The sequence below is a fragment of the Dysidea avara genome, chromosome 5, assembly GCF_963678975.1.
Source record: "Dysidea avara chromosome 5, odDysAvar1.4, whole genome shotgun sequence".
NCBI lineage: Eukaryota > Metazoa > Porifera > Demospongiae > Dictyoceratida > Dysideidae > Dysidea > Dysidea avara.
Window position 1 is genome coordinate 13,294,962 of NC_089276.1, and position 18,382 is coordinate 13,313,343.

General features: G+C 37.2%; 1 protein-coding gene across 1 annotated transcript in view; it reads right to left on the reverse strand.

The window, feature by feature from the left end:
- Positions 1-5,261: 5,261 nt before the first annotated feature.
- The window catches only part of LOC136255016 (uncharacterized), a 28,511-nt gene continuing 15,390 nt past the window's right edge, over positions 5,262-18,382 (reverse strand). The window contains exons 24-30 of the mRNA XM_066047736.1: positions 9,277-17,700; positions 7,786-7,989; positions 7,167-7,361; positions 6,590-6,787; positions 6,171-6,371; positions 5,633-5,830; positions 5,262-5,514 (exon numbers count right to left, since the gene is read on the reverse strand). Coding sequence (XP_065903808.1) covers positions 5,507-5,514; positions 5,633-5,830; positions 6,171-6,371; positions 6,590-6,787; positions 7,167-7,361; positions 7,786-7,989; positions 9,277-17,700 — 9,428 coding nt within the window. The 3' untranslated portion in view covers positions 5,262-5,506. The remainder of the gene's footprint in view (positions 5,515-5,632; positions 5,831-6,170; positions 6,372-6,589; positions 6,788-7,166; positions 7,362-7,785; positions 7,990-9,276; positions 17,701-18,382) is intronic.

The following is an 18,382-nucleotide window of genomic DNA, read 5'->3' on the forward strand; positions in this document are numbered from 1 at the left end:
CTCTCTATAGATAACATGTGGGAAATACACAATTTTTACATTATATTAGTAGCGATCAGTTAAAAATTGGTAGCGTATCACTTTTTAATTCAAAATATAAGTAGCACTAGTTTTAAATCATGAAAAACTATGTTCTCTGTAGTTAAAACAATTATTGTTATCATAATTTGCTTTGGTTTGCATACATGTCTGCCCATTCAAAATTATACTCTCTCTCTATATATATATATATACACGTATATAATTATATAGCCATCAGGAATAACATATAGTCCATTGGCTTATTAAAGAAGAACAGGCAATTCTGATCATGGGATAGGATAGGGTTACAAAAGCAAACAACATGTTCAAGGTGAGTGTACATGTATAATACAGTGTATAAAACATGGTACTTTGTGAAAAGCTTCACTTCTTCTGCAATGCTGAACCGACAGCTGTCGATCTTTCATCTTTACGTGTATTATTTTGGTAGGAAATGATCCAGGCTTTGTTTGTTTCAATGTTTCAAATCTTATAATGTCAGTACAACATGAAAATCAATTTGCTCTATTACTCTTTATGAGGATACCTATTTAGTTTTATCTATTCCCATGTACTATAGCTTACCCTGGTGGGTGGAGCCTTGGTGTGTGTTTCAATTTAACTTTCATATCATGGAAGGGAAGACCTTCAATTAGGAATTCATCATGTGAGTCTTCTTCTTCCCACTTCTCTCTTCCTGGTAACTACTTCATTTTAGGATAGACAACCTTGTAACTTGGGATGTTTCCTAAACAGATAAAGTCATCAACTAATCAACAGTCAATACCCCACTAATGTGCTAGTTTAATCTAATTGGCTTGTTGTTTGAGTTCATCAAAGAATCATAATAAATCTTTTGAACTATTAACCACATTTTGTAGGTAGTCAGTGGGTGGAATCACTCTGAAGTTAACATAATTATCCTATAGATACAGTTAGTATAAATCATGTTGATCATAAGACATTAACAGCTTTAGAGGATTTCAACTAACACAGTAGTACAAAACGCCTGTCTTTTGCCATCCAAGGAAAGTGAGAAGCTGTGTTCCACAAAATTTAGACATGTGGTAACATTGATCATTGTGGGATTTAATGGCTAACTAGTTTAGCTTCATTTACTATAGCTATAGTTTATCTTCACATCATTAATAATTACAATAAACAGAGAAATCAAAAAAAATGACAGAGGTATTTAATAAAATGCATATTAGTTTGCACACTGGAGAGGAAAGTAGAATAATCTTATTTAGAGAAAGGAATTTAAATCAAACATAGACAAGCTTTAATGTACTGTATTGTCTTGCTTACTATAGGTCAAGTAAAAAATTACACATTAATTACAGAATTGGTCAATGTAGCATTACATGTAATTGCTATGCCATGCATTGTTAATAGCAAATGTTTTGTACCTTCGTTTACAGCTCTTTTCCCAAAAATCTTCTTCAAATGACCAGCTGAAAGTCCCTACATTACAAATGAACAGTTTAATATGATTACAATGAAGTGTCCAGATTTAAGTTTAATGTAGATTTTGATGTTTCCATTGGAGCTATTGAGGGTATATATGCTGCTGCTCAGACCATTGTCTCTGTAGTGATGGTGTTTGGTATGGTATCATATCTACAGTGCTATCATAGTAGAAATACACTTTTGCTATAAGTGTATAAATGGCTGGATTTGATGGTTAAATTACAGTAACTGTAGTTCATTGTATAGGAGAGGATTCATAATTACATAATTTTGTAAAAATAATCTCTGGTCTCACTATATATTCATGGGGTTGTATTTGCATTTTACTGCTTTTTACATCTATGATCCCTATTCAAACTTTAAGTTCCTAATAATTTCTTTCTACTGGTGTGTTTAACATAATTATGACTGGTGAACAAAGTACGCATCAAAAGAAAGAAAACTACCTTACTTAATGTGCTCATCTGAATGCACGCCCAAATATCAATCAATAAAAGAGAAAATAAGTGGCCATTACACTTCTTTTCATCCATGTTCAGCCCATTACACAGGGTTACAAGTTAAGAACATTATGAGAAGTACCTCTGCAATCAATCCAGTCACAGAGAATACAGACAGTTTTCATTACAAACATAATAAAGTTATCATGCGCTAGCTGGTTACCATGAATCAACTCCTTGCACTGTCAGCAAGAAGAAATAGGACACAAAAGAGGACAAGCTAAGTCCATGATGTGTACATTGTAGTATGCCAAAGAACATCAATCAGCTGAAGCAATGTCTAATAGTGAAGTAATCAACTGTGTAGCCTTAGCTGCTTCTGAGTTATGCTTATCTAAAGGCATCAGGTAAGCAGTCAGTCAGTAGAACATCTGCTAGTAGAAAAGTCTGTAGTAATGTATTGAAAGCATTTTGGCCACTCTTTTTGGTCTCCCTATCCATTATTGCCAAGGTATTGTGAAACTGGTGTTTGGTTATTATTAACCAGAAACCAGCCTCACAATACGTTGGCACTATTGGTTAGGTAGAATCAAGCCCAAAAGTGTGCTACAGACTTTTAAAGAAAAATTAAATATAATTTCTACTGATCAACTTCCTGCCTGCCAGCCTGTCTGCCTGCCTGCCTACATGCCTATGTGCCTGTCTTCCTGCCTTATATACCTGTCTGATGTCTTCAGACATTCAAGTGTAACTTAATAACAGCTATTATAAGGTTACAGTCTTGATGTTTCAAGATGTTAAATGTTGCTTCAGCCGACAGGTGCCTTATGGCATACCACAGTGAATGTAATGCACACTTCATGGACTTACCTTTGTCCTCCTTTGTGTCAATTTGCAGTAGTGTGTGATAGCTTTCCAACATTTGTAGTGGAAATTGTCTGTATTTCTGTAGTCTGGATTGATTGCTGAGTTGCTTTTCATAATGTTCTTCATATATAATGGACCGAACATGGAATAGATGAAAACTAGGTGTAATGACCATTTCATTTTTCAGTAATTGATATATAAATAAGGTGCACATTCAGATGAAACATTAAATATTGCACCATTCCTTCTTTTGATGCGGTATGCTAGTCATAAAAAGTAAATACACAAATAGGAGGAAAACTAGGAATTTTAAGTTCATAGATATAAAAAAGTAGAGGTCACCTACATTTGCAGACATACTAGTGGACATTTAATCCTTACTTCAATCTATACCCATGACTGAATTAGGGATTAAATGTCCACTAGTATATCTGCAAATGTAGGTGACCTTAATTGTTTCACTACTTTCTATTTTTATGATCCCTAATCAAACTTAAAATTCCTTGTACTTGTATACCAGTAATTCATTACGTGAATGATGTGCAGAGACTTGTATACTTAAGAAGTTACATTATTGTTATAATGTTGTTTGGTAGATTTTGCTAGAGAATGAGGTAGAAAATGCTCAGTTTATTTTCTGTGCGGAGTTCAATGGAACTAACTGGTATGTAGCCATACTGACAATATAGCACTGTTTGCCATCAAGTTATATCAATGTATTCCTTAATATTGTCATTATTAGCACACAGTGTATTGGTGCACTATAGGGGCTTATACAAAGAGAGCCTGGTCAGTGACATATTATGTAGTGGTGGGCCTAATAGTTCCTAGGCCCTACCAAAGAATTGTGGTGTCCTACCAGAAGTTTTTGTTTGCAAGATTGATACAACAGTAAAACACTCTAATAGAGCAGTTGTTCCATTTAATTATAAACTTTTTGCAAACTCTGGGTTTGTAACTCATGGCCCAAAAGTACGTAGTATGGCAGTCTATGTAGTTACTGCACTGAATCAGTGATATGTAGTTATGTTGATTCATGAAATAGGTTAATGATGATTCTAGTAAAACTATGAGGGATGTCTTAGACCCTAGTAGATTGGGCTACTATCAGTGTCAGGTGGTAACCATATGTCCTACCAAACTTGATACTCTATCACTAGACCATCATTTGACACAGAAGTGGAGAGGGCACTGGGGACTCAAGAACACAAAAGTGTTTTGCTAGAGTGCATCAATTTCTAAGGATTTTGTATTATGTTTAAATGTATTATGTTTAAAAACAATTTTTTAACACAAAGTAATGATTATACATGATACCCGACTGCTTTATTACAATATGTGACTGTTCTATTAGAAGATCTTGATCTTTGCAAGAATACTTTGTGAAAGTTGTGAGCAGATAGCTCAAGCACTTTGAGCTCCCATCTTCTGTCACCTCTGTGACATTTACATAAACTTAAGATATAATATTGGTGTCTAAACTCCTTGTAGGATTATTATTCATGTGTGTTATTGCTTATTCTTCTCAGGTATCCCGGGTCTCAAATGTGTATACATTTTGCGATGTCTTTTTTGAGTGATTTCACTTTACGTAATTTCAACTTTACAATAGATGAAAGGGTATAATTGAAAACAACAACAAATTTATAGATTTTTTAGCCATGAATCATTTTTGATATGTCTGTTTTAGTGTGGATATTACAGTTTTGGACGGCAATGATTATCTGGAGGATCTTGATTTTCGTCAGTACAACATATACTGGAACTTCTTGGGACTTGGACTACTAGCACTAGCCTTGTTCATCCTCACCTATATAGCTTTACTTCGTATCAAGAACTGACAAGAAGACAATTGCAAGTGACTACATGAACATTACACACTGAGACTACAGACTGTATAATACATACACACACATACACATATATATATGAACAGTTTAGCTTCTATATGTATGTGCACTGTACAGTAGTCCTCTCTATTTTACGAACTCTGTGAAAAGTTTGTTCATTTATATACAGCGCTCTGTTCAATTACTCTATAGAATGCATAACTTATGCAAACGAAAGTGGAATAAAATTGTCATGAAGGGTGGGGCAAGCCAGCCATAGGCTTGCGTCAAATATTCCAGCATAAATAAAAAGCATATTAGGTGAATATTTCAAACTATGGAGCTTAATTCCATTAAAAAAGATTGATACTCCTTAATAGAGCAGTAAGTTGAAACTGCAATAGAGCTCTAATAGAACAGTCACTTTATAGTGAAATATATACTCTAATAGGGAATTCACTGATTAAAATATTCCAAGATAATTGTTGATAACCTAGGAGCATATAATGCAAGTAAATTGGGAACGCTGAAGAGTGTAATAGATGAAATCATGCAGTACCTTAGCTTGCAATAACTTAATTTTAGTTATAAAAAAGTCAGATGTAACCGCATACAGTACAGTATGTAAACTTGATTACATACAAAACAGCAGATACTCTACTGTGGACTTTTGGTTAACAAATAAAGTGTGTAGTAATTGTATATGATACACATCATTAGGTTAAATTTATCATGATTTGTGTAATAGAGTAATGTGCAGTTTACAATAATTTAGACAATAGGTACTAAAAATATCAAACTTTATAAGTGCAAGGTAGCTAATTGTGCATATTAAAAATGTACATAAAATGTTCTTGTAATCCTTTTTCAGCCAGCTGTTCACTTTCCTACATCAAGAAAAAAATAAACACAATAAAGTACAGTAACATTTATGTGATATACCACTGGATTATGCATTTGTATTATTATGTAAGCCTAGCTGCTATGTTGTCAAACATACAGTACCTTTACAGTTGGTAGCAATGCCAGTCCATTTGGGACCATATCGTGTAACATAACACTTCCTCCATCTGCTTCCAATCCTCCGGTAACCATCATCACAGGTGAAGAAACAGTGGTCACCATTAGTAGGCTCTCCATCACTTCCCAGTAAACAATTGATGCTTCCATTATTAGGAGGATCGAGAGGAGGACATTTAGGTGCTGTGTGTGCAAAAATAATGGAAAATTAAATGAATACAGTTGTAAATGACATGTAAGACCAATATTTATGGGTTTTTGTAGATTTTGTAGTAATGCACTAGTGTGCTATGTTTATCTTAAGCTAAAAGCATTAAGTGTACTGTATATACTAGTTAAAACACTGCCATGAGTGTAATATGGAAATATAGCTTTGCCTCAGGGATGAGAGACCAATATAGCACAAGTGAGTACAATATTGGGTTCTAGACCATGTGCTAATTTTTCCAATGTACAGCATAATATCATGTACTGTGCACTTTGAGAATAATACATTATGTATTCTCAAGTATTGGAGCAGTACCTTCAGTACACACTGTGTCTTTTCCAGTCCATTCAGTTCTTCGACGCCAGGTCCAACATTTCCTAACGGCACTACCACGGAGAACAAACCCATCATTACAGTTAAGGAAACACTTGTCTCCTCTAGTAGCTACTCCATCATCTCCCAGTAAACAATCAATAGTTCCATTATCAGGAGCAGTAAGTGGTGGACATGTAGGCACTGAGGGTGTGAGTTAAAATGTAATACATTATATGTACATAAGTTAAGGATTAAGGAAATACTATAGGTTAAGGGTAGCATATAAATAAAGGGCTGATTTACATCATTATTTTTAACTGTAGCTCTACACTTGCAAAGAATGGTAGATCCATATGAAAAGCTTAGAATGTATACAAACTACTTATTATATTACGTACATATCATGAAACTACTCCTACCTTCAATGCATTTAGCTTTTCGGCCAGTCCATATTGTCCAGCCCCACCAAGCCAAACACCTTCTGGTAGAACTACCATACAACTCAAATCCAGGGTCACATGTAAAAGTACAGGCATCCCATCTAGTGGGGAATCCATCATCTCCGAATTCACAGTCAATATCCCCATTATCAGGAGCAGTGAGTGGAGGACATGTTCCTAATTATCGATAGTATGAGCAAATTAAATTGTAAACTAAATATCATTTTGACACAAAAACTTATGATACATGTACGTATCTTCACTATCTTTTACAGAGCAGTATATATATAGGGTCTATAGAAGTATGGATGGTCTATATAAGTACTGATTCAGTGAGCATGTACTGTAGATTTTACAGAATTCAGGTTTTAGGAATTCTGTATACTTTGCAACTTTCAATTGTATGTAAAACTGTAGGAAAACCTCATTGTAATGGTTTGTGAAGCCAATTTTGCTTTCTTATGGGTTTAGCACCAAGTTTTTAGCCCATGCTTTTCTGTTGAAACTTCACTGGGTGTTTTATGTATGATGTATCTATGGTAAAATGATGACTTACCAGCTGGTCTTTCACAAGCAGTGTCAGTTCCACTCCAGTTCCCATCATCTCCACATGTCCTGATGTCACTACCAGTTAAGTGATATTCTTCATTACACATAAAGACACACACATCTCCAGGGTTAGCTATCCCATCATCTCCCAGTGAGCAATCAATCCCTCCATTATCAGGAGCAGTGAGTGTTGGACATGTAACTACAAGTATTAATGTGGGTTATCATTTTAAAAATGAGTAGTTATATAGAATAAATGAGTGATTTGTTTTAGCAGTATACATGTGTATGTGACCGAGCTCAAGCCTGCAAGATTAGGGCATGTGGGCACAAATCACATCTAGTTACAAAATAGATCATATCTCAGTACTGGAATAGAATATTTGCATTACGTAACTTGCATTGTATAGTTAACTAAATGCTTACTGATAGTTATGGCCATAAGATAATGATATAAAAATTATGAGCCATGAAAGTTTGAAAAAGTATGCAAAATAATTTTTATGTGTCCCCATGTTTTGTTTTCGCAGGCCCAAGTTAGCAGCAAGTGTTAGTATCACAATACATTGATCAGTACTTAACAATACATACTGTATTTTTATTTGTTATTTATTATGAGACCATACCAGCTGGAGCTGTACAAGTAGCATCAGTTCCACTCCATGTCCCATCATCTCCACAAGTTCTACTGTCACTACCAGTTAATTCATACCCTTCATCACATATGAAGACACAGAAATCTCCAGGATCAGGTTCTCCATCATCTCCCAGTGAGCAATCAATAATTCCATCCTCAGGAGCAGTAAGCGGTGGACATGTAACACCTACAGCTATTATTAAAAACAAATTTAATGAACAAATTCAGAAATATGTAAGACAATGAAATACTAAAATCAAAAATTAATAATAAATGCCTTATGTCTGATTATGCCATCAAAGTAGCTTACACTGAACATTGCTGTATATACACTTTAGCTAGAAATATTCAGCTATTAAGTTGGGTATCTATCACTAAATTTATAACATCCTTACATCCTTAGCTACTGTACTTGTGTCAATATCTGCTTTTACATTTAGACAAAGTTCTCTTTTTACTGTACACTATTTAACTGATAAATATCCACAGTGTAGGTCTTTTATATGACACAATACGGTATAGTATTGTATTATATTAGGAGGCTTGCACTTTCTCACAAAAAGAAACCAGCTTCACAATACCTTCATGGTGTCTTGGCAGTATGGGTTAGGTACAATCAAATCCAAAAGTGCCTTCAGTGCAACCTTAAGCATGCACTTACAAAATTAAAAGAAAATTAATATTTGGTGGATTTTTACTGTCTGACTGACTAATTTCCTGATGACATCAGACAAACCTGACTGAATAATGGCTGCTAAGTTTTCTACCTCAAAACTACTTGCATAATTATATGTAATAAGTTAGTGTTAATATTTGTAATACCGAACCTTTGTCTTATGTTAGAGATGCCACTACTTTACTGGCTGTTATACTCAACCTTTTCTGGCTGCATTTGAATTAGACATTCTCCCCAATCCTTTTTATACATCATAAACTCTTGCATACATATGACAGATGCTTTTACTAACAGCATTTTAATGCAACATAATCACTTTAAAACAGAAAACAATTTGATGTTGTGTTACTTCTAAAACTAGGCGCCCATATAGTTAATTACTGTCACCAGCTTCTAAGTAACTAATCAAACATGTCTAAAATTTATTTGCATAAAATTATATGGTACTGTAATATTTATTGAGCTACAGTACTGTAGTTATTATGAATATTGGTTGTAATTTAATGTACGTACTTGGAAATTTGTTACTTATTTTGCAGTTGCATGAGATGTGTTTAATAAGAAATCGTATGATGCCTTTAGAAATGGTGCAAGAAATAATTTAGAATTAGTTATTTCAACATTTTGAAGTAACTTTAAACACTTCTTTTCTTGCTAAACAAGAACAGGTTATACAAATATATTTTGGTAATGATGAAGCCATAAGGTTTCCTAGTTGAATAGTTTAACATGACTCACTGAAGCCCAGTACTTCATCTAAACTTGTATTCACAGCAATGTTTTAACCTACACATATAGAATTACTTGTTTCACACATCAATCCAGTGAACCCATCCTCACAATCACAGGTAAATGAGTTAATCCCATCACTACAGGTGCCTCCATTATCACAAGGATTAGGGTCACAATCGTCAATATTTGTCTGACATGTTAACCCGGTAAAACCAGTTGGACAGGTGCAGGTAAATGAGTCTACTCCATCTGTACAAGTACCTCCATTTTCACAAGGATTAGGATTACAATCATCAATATTTATTTGACAGGTAGAACCAGTAAAACCAGTTGGACAGGTGCAGTCAAATGAGTCTACTCCATCTGTACAAATACCTCCATTTTCACAAGGATTAGGATCACAATCATTAACATTTATTTGACAGGTTGAACCAGTAAAACCAGTTGGACAGGTGCAGTCAAACGAGTCTACTCCATCTGTACAAATACCTCCATTTTCACAAGGATTAGGATCACAATCATTAACATTTATTTGACAGGTTGAACCAGTAAAACCAGTTGGACAGGTGCAATCAAACGAGTCTACTCCATCTGTACAAATACCTCCATTTTCACAAGGATTAGGATCACAATCATTAACATTTATTTGACAGGTTGAACCAGTAAAACCAGTTGGACAGGTGCAGTCAAACGAGTCTACTCCATCTGTACAAATACCTCCATTTTCACAAGGATTAGGATCACAATCAATAACATTTATTTGACAGGTTGAACCAGTAAAACCAGTTGGACAGGTGCAGTCAAACGAGTCTACTCCATCTGTACAAATACCTCCATTTTCACAAGGATTAGGATCACAATCATTAACATTTATTTGACAGGTTGAACCAGTAAAACCAGTTGGACAGGTGCAGTCAAACGAGTCTACTCCATCTGTACAAGTACCTCCATTTTCACAAGGATTAGGATCACAATCATTAACATTTATTTGACAGGTTGAACCAGTAAAACCAGTTGGACAGGTGCAGTCAAATGAGTCTACTCCATCTGTACAAGTACCTCCATTTTCACAAGGATTAGGATCACAATCATTAACATTTATTTGACAGGTTGAACCAGTAAAACCAGTTGGACAGGTGCAGTCAAATGAGTCTACTCCATCAGTGCATGTACCTTCATTATCACAAGGATTAGGATTACAATCATCAATATTTATTTGACAGGTTGAACCAGTAAAGCCAGGTGGACAGAAACAGGTGAAGGCGGAGTCCACTCCATCTGTACAAGTTCCATCATTTTCACAAGGATTAGGATCACAACCATTAATATTTGTTTGACATCTTGAACCAGTAAAACCAGTTGGGCAGGTGCAAGTAAATGCATTTACTCCATCTGTACAAGTACCTTCATTTTCACAAGGATTTGGATTACAATCATCAATGTTAGTTTGACAGGTTGAACCAGTAAAACCCATTACACAGGAACAAGTAAAGGAGTCCACACCATCTGCACAGATTCCTTCATTTTCACAAGGATTAGGGTCACAATCGTCAATGTTAGTTTGACATGTTGAACCAGTAAAACCAGCTGGACAGAAACAGGTGAAGGAGTCTACTCCATCTGTACAGGTTCCTTCATTATCACAAGGATTAGGATCACAGTCATCAATGTTAGTTTGACAGGTTGAACCAGTAAAGCCAGCTGGACAGGAACAGGTGAAGGAGTCTACTCCATCTGTACAGGTTCCTTCATTATCACAAGGATTAGGATCACAATCATCAATGTTAGTTTGACAGGTCGAACCAGTAAAACCATCTGGACAGGAACAGGTGAAGGTGTCTACTCCATCTGTACAGGTCCCTCCATTATCACAAGGATTAGGATCACAATCGTCAATGTTAGTTTGACAGGTTAAGCCAGTAAAACCAGTTACACAGGAACAAGTAAAGGAATCTACTCCATCTGTACAGGTTCCTTCATTATCACAAGGATTAGGGTCACAATCATCAATATTAGTTTTACAGGTTGAACCAGTAAAACCAGCTGGACAGGAACAAGAAAAAGAGTTTACTCCATCTGTACAGGTTCCTCCATTATCACAAGGATTAGGATCACAATCATCAATATTTGTTTGACAGGTCAAACCAGTAAAACCAGCTGAACAGGAACAGGTGAAGGAATCTACTCCATCTGTACAGGTTCCTCCATTATCACAAGGATTAGGGTCACAATCATCAATATTAATTTGACAGGTTGAACCAGTAAAACCAGCTAAACAGGAACAAGAAAAAGAGTCTACTCCATCTGTACAGGCTCCTCCATTATCGCAAGGATTAGGATCACAGTCATCAATGTTAGTTTGACAGGTTGAGCCAGTAAAACCAGCTGGACAGGAACAAGAAAAAGAGTCTACTCCATCTGTACAGGTTCCTCCATTATCACAAGGATTAGGGTCACAATCATCAATATTAATTTGACAGGTTGAACCAGTAAAACCAGCTAAACAGGAACAAGAAAAAGAGTCTACTCCATCTGTACAGGCTCCTCCATTATCGCAAGGATTAGGATCACAGTCATCAATGTTAGTTTGACAGGTTGAGCCAGTAAAACCAGCTGGACATGAACAAGAAAAAGAGTCTACTCCATCTGTACAGGTTCCTCCATTATCACAAGGATTAGGGTCACAATCATCTATATTTGTTTGGCAGGTTGAACCAGTGAAACCAGGTGGACAGAAGCAGGTGAAGGAGTCCACTCCATCTGCACAAGTTCCATCATTTTCACAAGGATTAGGATCACAACCATTAATATTTGCTTGACATCTTGAACCGGTAAAACCAGTTGGGCAGATGCAGGTAAATGCATTTACTCCATCTGTACAGGTACCTTCATTTTCACAAGGATTTGGATCACAATCATCAATATTAGTTTGACAGGTTGAACCAGTAAAACCAGCTGGACAGGAACAGGTGAAGAAGTCTACTCCATCTGTACAGATTCCTCCATTATCACAAGGATTAGGATCACAATCGTCAATGTTAGTTTGACAGGTTGAACCAGTAAATCCAGTTACACAGGAACAGATGAAGGAGTCTTCTCCATCAGTACAGGTACCTTCATTATCACAAGGATTAGGATCACAGTCATCAATGTTAGTTTGACAGGTTGAACCAGTAAATCCAGTTACACAGGAACAGGTGAAGGAGTCTTCTCCATCAGTACAGGTACCTTCATTATCACAAGGATTAGGATCACAGTCATCAATGTTAGTTTGACAGGTTGAACCAGTAAAGCCAGCTGGACAGGAACAGGTGAAGGAGTCTACTCCATCTGTACAGGTACCTTCATTATCACAAGGATTAGGATCACAATCATCAATGTTAGTTTGACAGGTTGAACCAGTAAATCCAGTTACACAGGAACAAGTAAAGGAATCTACTCCATCTGTACAGGTTCCTCCATTATCACAAGGATTAAGATCACAATCATCAATATTTGTTTGACAGGTTGAACCAGTAAAGCCAGTTACACAGGAACAGGTGAAGGAATCTACTCCATCTGTACAGGTTCCTCCATTATCACAAGGATTAGGATCACAGTCATCAATGTTAGTTTGACAGGTTGAACCAGTAAATCCAGTTACACAGGAACAAGTAAAGGAATCTACTCCATCTGTACAGGTTCCTCCATTATCACAAGGATTAGGATCACAGTCATCAATATTTGTTTGACAGGTTGAACCAGTAAAGCCAGCTGGACAGGAACAGGTGAAGGAGTCTACTTCATCTGTACAGGTACCTTCATTATCACAAGGATTAGGATCACAGTCATCAATATTTGTTTGACAGGTTGTACCAGTAAAGCCAGTTACACAGGAACAAATGAAAGAGTCTACTCCATCTGTACAGGTTCCTCCATTATCACAAGGATTAGGATCACAGTCGTCAATGTTAGCTTGACAGGTTGAACCGGTAAAGCCAGTTACGCAGGAACAGGTGAAGGAGTCTACTCCATCTGTACAGGTACCTTCATTATCACAAGGATTAGGATCACAGTCATCAATGTTAGTTTGACAGGTTGAACCAGTAAATCCAGTTACACAGGAACAAGTAAAGGAATCTACTCCATCCGTACAGGTTCCTCCATTATCACAAGGATTAGGATCACAGTCATCAATATTTATTTGACAGGTTGAACCAGTAAAGCCAGCTGGACAGGAACAGGTGAAGGTGTCTACTCCATCTGAACAGGTACCTTCATTATCACAAGGATTAGGCTCACAGTCATCAATGTTAGTTTGACAGGTTGAACCAGTAAATCCAGTTACACAGGAACAAGTAAAGGAATCTACTCCATCTGTACAGGTTCCTCCATTATCACAAGGATTAGGATCACAGTCATCAATGTTAGCTTGACAGGTTGAACCGGTAAAGCCAATTACACAGGAACAGTTGAAGGAGTCTACTCCATCTGTACAGGTACCTTCATTATCACAAGGATTAGGATCACAGTCATCAATATTTATTTGACAGGTTGAACCAGTAAATCCAGTTACACAGGAACACGTAAAGGAATCTACTCCATCCGTACAGGTTCCTCCATTATCACAAGGATTAGGATCACAGTCATCAATATTTATTTGACAGGTTGAACCAGTAAAGCCATCTGGACAGGAACAGGTGAAGGAGTCTACTCCATCTATACAGGTACCTCCATTATCACAAGGATTAGGATTACAGTCATCAATGTTAGTTTGACAGGTTGAACCAGTAAAGCCAGCTGGACAGGAACAGGTGAAGGAGTCTACTCCATCTGTACAGGTACCTTCATTATCACAAGGATTAGGATCACAGTCATCAATGTTAGCTTGACAGGTTGAACCAGTAAATCCAGTTACACAGGAACAAGTAAAGGAATCTATTCCATCTGTACAGGTTCCTCCATTATCACAAGGATTAGGATCACAGTCATTGATATTTATTTGACAGGTTGAACCAGTAAAGCCAGCTGGACAGGAACAGGTGAAGGAATCTACTCCATCTGTACAGGTACCTTCATTATCACAAGGATTAGGATCACAGTCATCAATGTTTATTTGACATGTTGAACCGGTAAAGCCAGTTACACAGGAACACGTGAAAGAGTCTATTCCATCTGTACAGGTTCCTCCATTATCACAAGGATTAGGGTCACAATCATCAATATTTGTTTGACAGGTTGAACCAGTAAAGCCAGCTGGACAGGAACAGGTGAAGGAGTCTACTCCATCTGTACAGGTACCTTCATTATCACAAGGATTAGGATCACAGTCATCAATGTTAGTTTGACAGGTTGAACCAGTAAATCCAGTTACACAGGAACAAGTAAAGGAATCTACTCCATCTGTACAGGTTCCTCCATTATCACAAGGATTAGGATCACAGTCATTAATGTTTATTTGACAGGTTGAACCAGTAAAGCCAGCTGGACAGGAGCAGGTGAAGGTGTCTACTCCATCTGTACAGGTTCCTTCATTTTCACAAGGATTAGGAACACAATCATCAATATTTGTTTGACAGGTTGAACCAGTAAAGCCAGTTACACAGGAACAAATGAAAGAGTCTACTCCATCTGTACAGGTTCCTCCATTATCACAAGGATTAGGATCACAGTCGTCAATGTTAGCTTGACAGGTTGAACCGGTAAAGCCAGTTACGCAGGAACAGGTGAAGGAGTCTACTCCATCTGTACAGGTACCTTCATTATCACAAGGATTAGGATCACAGTCATCAATGTTAGTTTGACAGGTTGAACCAGTAAATCCAGTTACACAGGAACAAGTAAAGGAATCTACTCCATCCGTACAGGTTCCTCCATTATCACAAGGATTAGGATCACAGTCATCAATATTTATTTGACAGGTTGAACCAGTAAATCCAGTTACACAGGAACACGTAAAGGAATCTACTCCATCCGTACAGGTTCCTCCATTATCACAAGGATTAGGATCACAGTCATCAATATTTATTTGACAGGTTGAACCAGTAAAGCCATCTGGACAGGAACAGGTGAAGGAGTCTACTCCATCTGTACAGGTACCTCCATTATCACAAGGATTAGGATTACAGTCATCAATGTTAGTTTGACAGGTTGAACCAGTAAAGCCAGCTGGACAGGAACAGGTGAAGGAGTCTACTCCATCTGTACAGGTACCTTCATTATCACAAGGATTAGGATCACAGTCATCAATGTTAGCTTGACAGGTTGAACCAGTAAATCCAGTTACACAGGAACAAGTAAAGGAATCTATTCCATCTGTACAGGTTCCTCCATTATCACAAGGATTAGGATCACAGTCATTGATATTTATTTGACAGGTTGAACCAGTAAAGCCAGCTGGACAGGAACAGGTGAAGGAATCTACTCCATCTGTACAGGTACCTTCATTATCACAAGGATTAGGATCACAGTCATCAATGTTTATTTGACATGTTGAACCGGTAAAGCCAGTTACACAGGAACACGTGAAAGAGTCTATTCCATCTGTACAGGTTCCTCCATTATCACAAGGATTAGGGTCACAATCATCAATATTTGTTTGACAGGTTGAACCAGTAAAGCCAGCTGGACAGGAACAGGTGAAGGAGTCTACTCCATCTGTACAGGTACCTTCATTATCACAAGGATTAGGATCACAGTCATCAATGTTAGTTTGACAGGTTGAACCAGTAAAGCCAGCTGGACAGGAACAGATGAAGGAGTCTACTCCATCTGTACAGGTACCTTCATTATCACAAGGATTAGGATCACAGTCATCAATGTTAGTTTGACAGGTTGAACCAGTAAATCCAGTTACACAGGAACAAGTAAAGGAATCTACTCCATCTGTACAGGTTCCTCCATTATCACAAGGATTAGGATCACAGTCATTAATGTTTATTTGACAGGTTGAACCAGTAAAGCCAGCTGGACAGGAGCAGGTGAAGGAGTCTACTCCATCTGTACAGGTTCCTTCATTTTCACAAGGATTAGGAACACAATCATCAATATTTGTTTGACAGGTTGAACCAGTAAAGCCAGTTACACAGGAACAAATGAAAGAGTTTACTCCATCTGTACAGGTTCCTCCATTATCACAAGGATTAGGATCACAGTCGTCAATGTTAGCTTGACAGGTTGAACCGGTAAAGCCAGTTACGCAGGAACAGGTGAAGGAGTCTACTCCATCTGTACAGGTACCTTCATTATCACAAGGATTAGGATCACAGTCATCAATGTTAGTTTGACAGGTTGAACCAGTAAATCCAGTTACACAGGAACAAGTAAAGGAATCTACTCCATCCGTACAGGTTCCTCCATTATCACAAGGATTAGGATCACAGTCATCAATATTTATTTGACAGGTTGAACCAGTAAAGCCAGCTGGACAGGAACAGGTGAAGGTGTCTACTCCATCTGAACAGGTACCTTCATTATCACAAGGATTAGGTTCACAGTCATCAATGTTAGTTTGACAGGTTGAACCAGTAAATCCAGTTACACAGGAACAAGTAAAGGAATCTACTCCATCTGTACAGGTTCCTCCATTATCACAAGGATTAGGATCACAGTCATCAATGTTAGCTTGACAGGTTGAACCGGTAAAGCCAGTTACACAGGAACAGGTGAAGGAGTCTACTCCATCTGTACAGGTACCTTCATTATCACAAGGATTAGGATCACAGTCATCAATGTTTATTTGACATGTTGAACCAGTAAAGCCAGTTACACAGGAACACGTGAAAGAGTTTATTCCATCTGTACAGGTTCCTCCATTATCACAAGGATTAGGGTCACAATCATCAATATTTGTTTGACAGGTTGAACCAGTAAAGCCAGCTGGACAGGAACAGGTGAAGGAGTCTGCTCCATCTGTACAGGCTCCTCCATTATCACAAGGATTAGGATTACAATCGTCAATGTTAGTTTGACAAGTTGAACCAGTAAAGCCAGCTGGACAGGAACAGGTGAAGGAATTTACTCCATCTGTACAGGTTCCTCCATTATCACAAGGATTAGGATCACAATCATCAATATCTGTTTGACAGGTTGAACCAGTAAAACCAGTTACACAGGAACACGTGAAAGAGTCTATTCCATCTGTACAGGTTCCTCCATTATCACAAGGATTAGGATTGCAATCATCAATATTTATTTGACAGGTTGAACCAGTAAAGCCAGCTGGACAGGAACAGGTGAAGGAGTCTACTCCATCTGTACAGGCTCCTCCATTATCACAAGGATTAGGATTACAGTCGTCAATGTTAGTTTGACAAGTTGAACCAATAAAACCATTTACACAGGTACACATAAAAGAGTCTACTCCATCTATACATGTTCCTCCATTATTACAAGGATTAGGATTGCAATCATCAATATTTGTTTGACAGTTTGTACCAGTGAATCCAGCTAGACAGTTACACACTGTACAATCATTGTTTGGAGTTCCTCCATTTTGGCATGTTAAATCACATGGTTCTGTAAAATAAAAAAAACATTGTAGCACTTGCTATTCTAAAACAAAGGTATGAGGCATGCTGTTGAAATGCCAACAATAGTGAACCCAAGTTTAGTCTATATGGCACTATGAGTAGTTTATCTTGTGCAAATAAAAATAAGCACAGGTTTACTGATTTCTATAAGTTTTTAAGTGAATCAAAAATTAGTGCATGAAATATGATTATGCTATTTGTGAATTATTACTGGGTTACATATCACTGGGTGGGCTTATGACATCAATACATTTTCAGTTATACACAATAAGCCATACTATAATGTACTTCTATATATGTGACCGGATTTGCGAAAAGGTACCTTTTCCACACATTTGACATACCAGCAAACAAAATGCTGTAACACTTGACTCCTTATACTGAGTAACTTGCTCTTAGTATCAAAATGTTGCCAGATACTGTAGCTACATTCATGGAATAGTTCAAGCAATTACATGCCATGATCAAAAAGTTATAAAGCCTTAAAGTTCAAAAAATGGGTCAAATTTTGTGTGTGAAAAAGGTACCTTTTCGCAAATCCGGTCACATATTGTAAAATGAACAGTTTTCCTTGTGTTGCCAAATGATATGACAGAAAAGCATACGGATGGACATGCATAACTACTACTACTACTACTACTGTACACAACCCCTAACCTAGGACTATC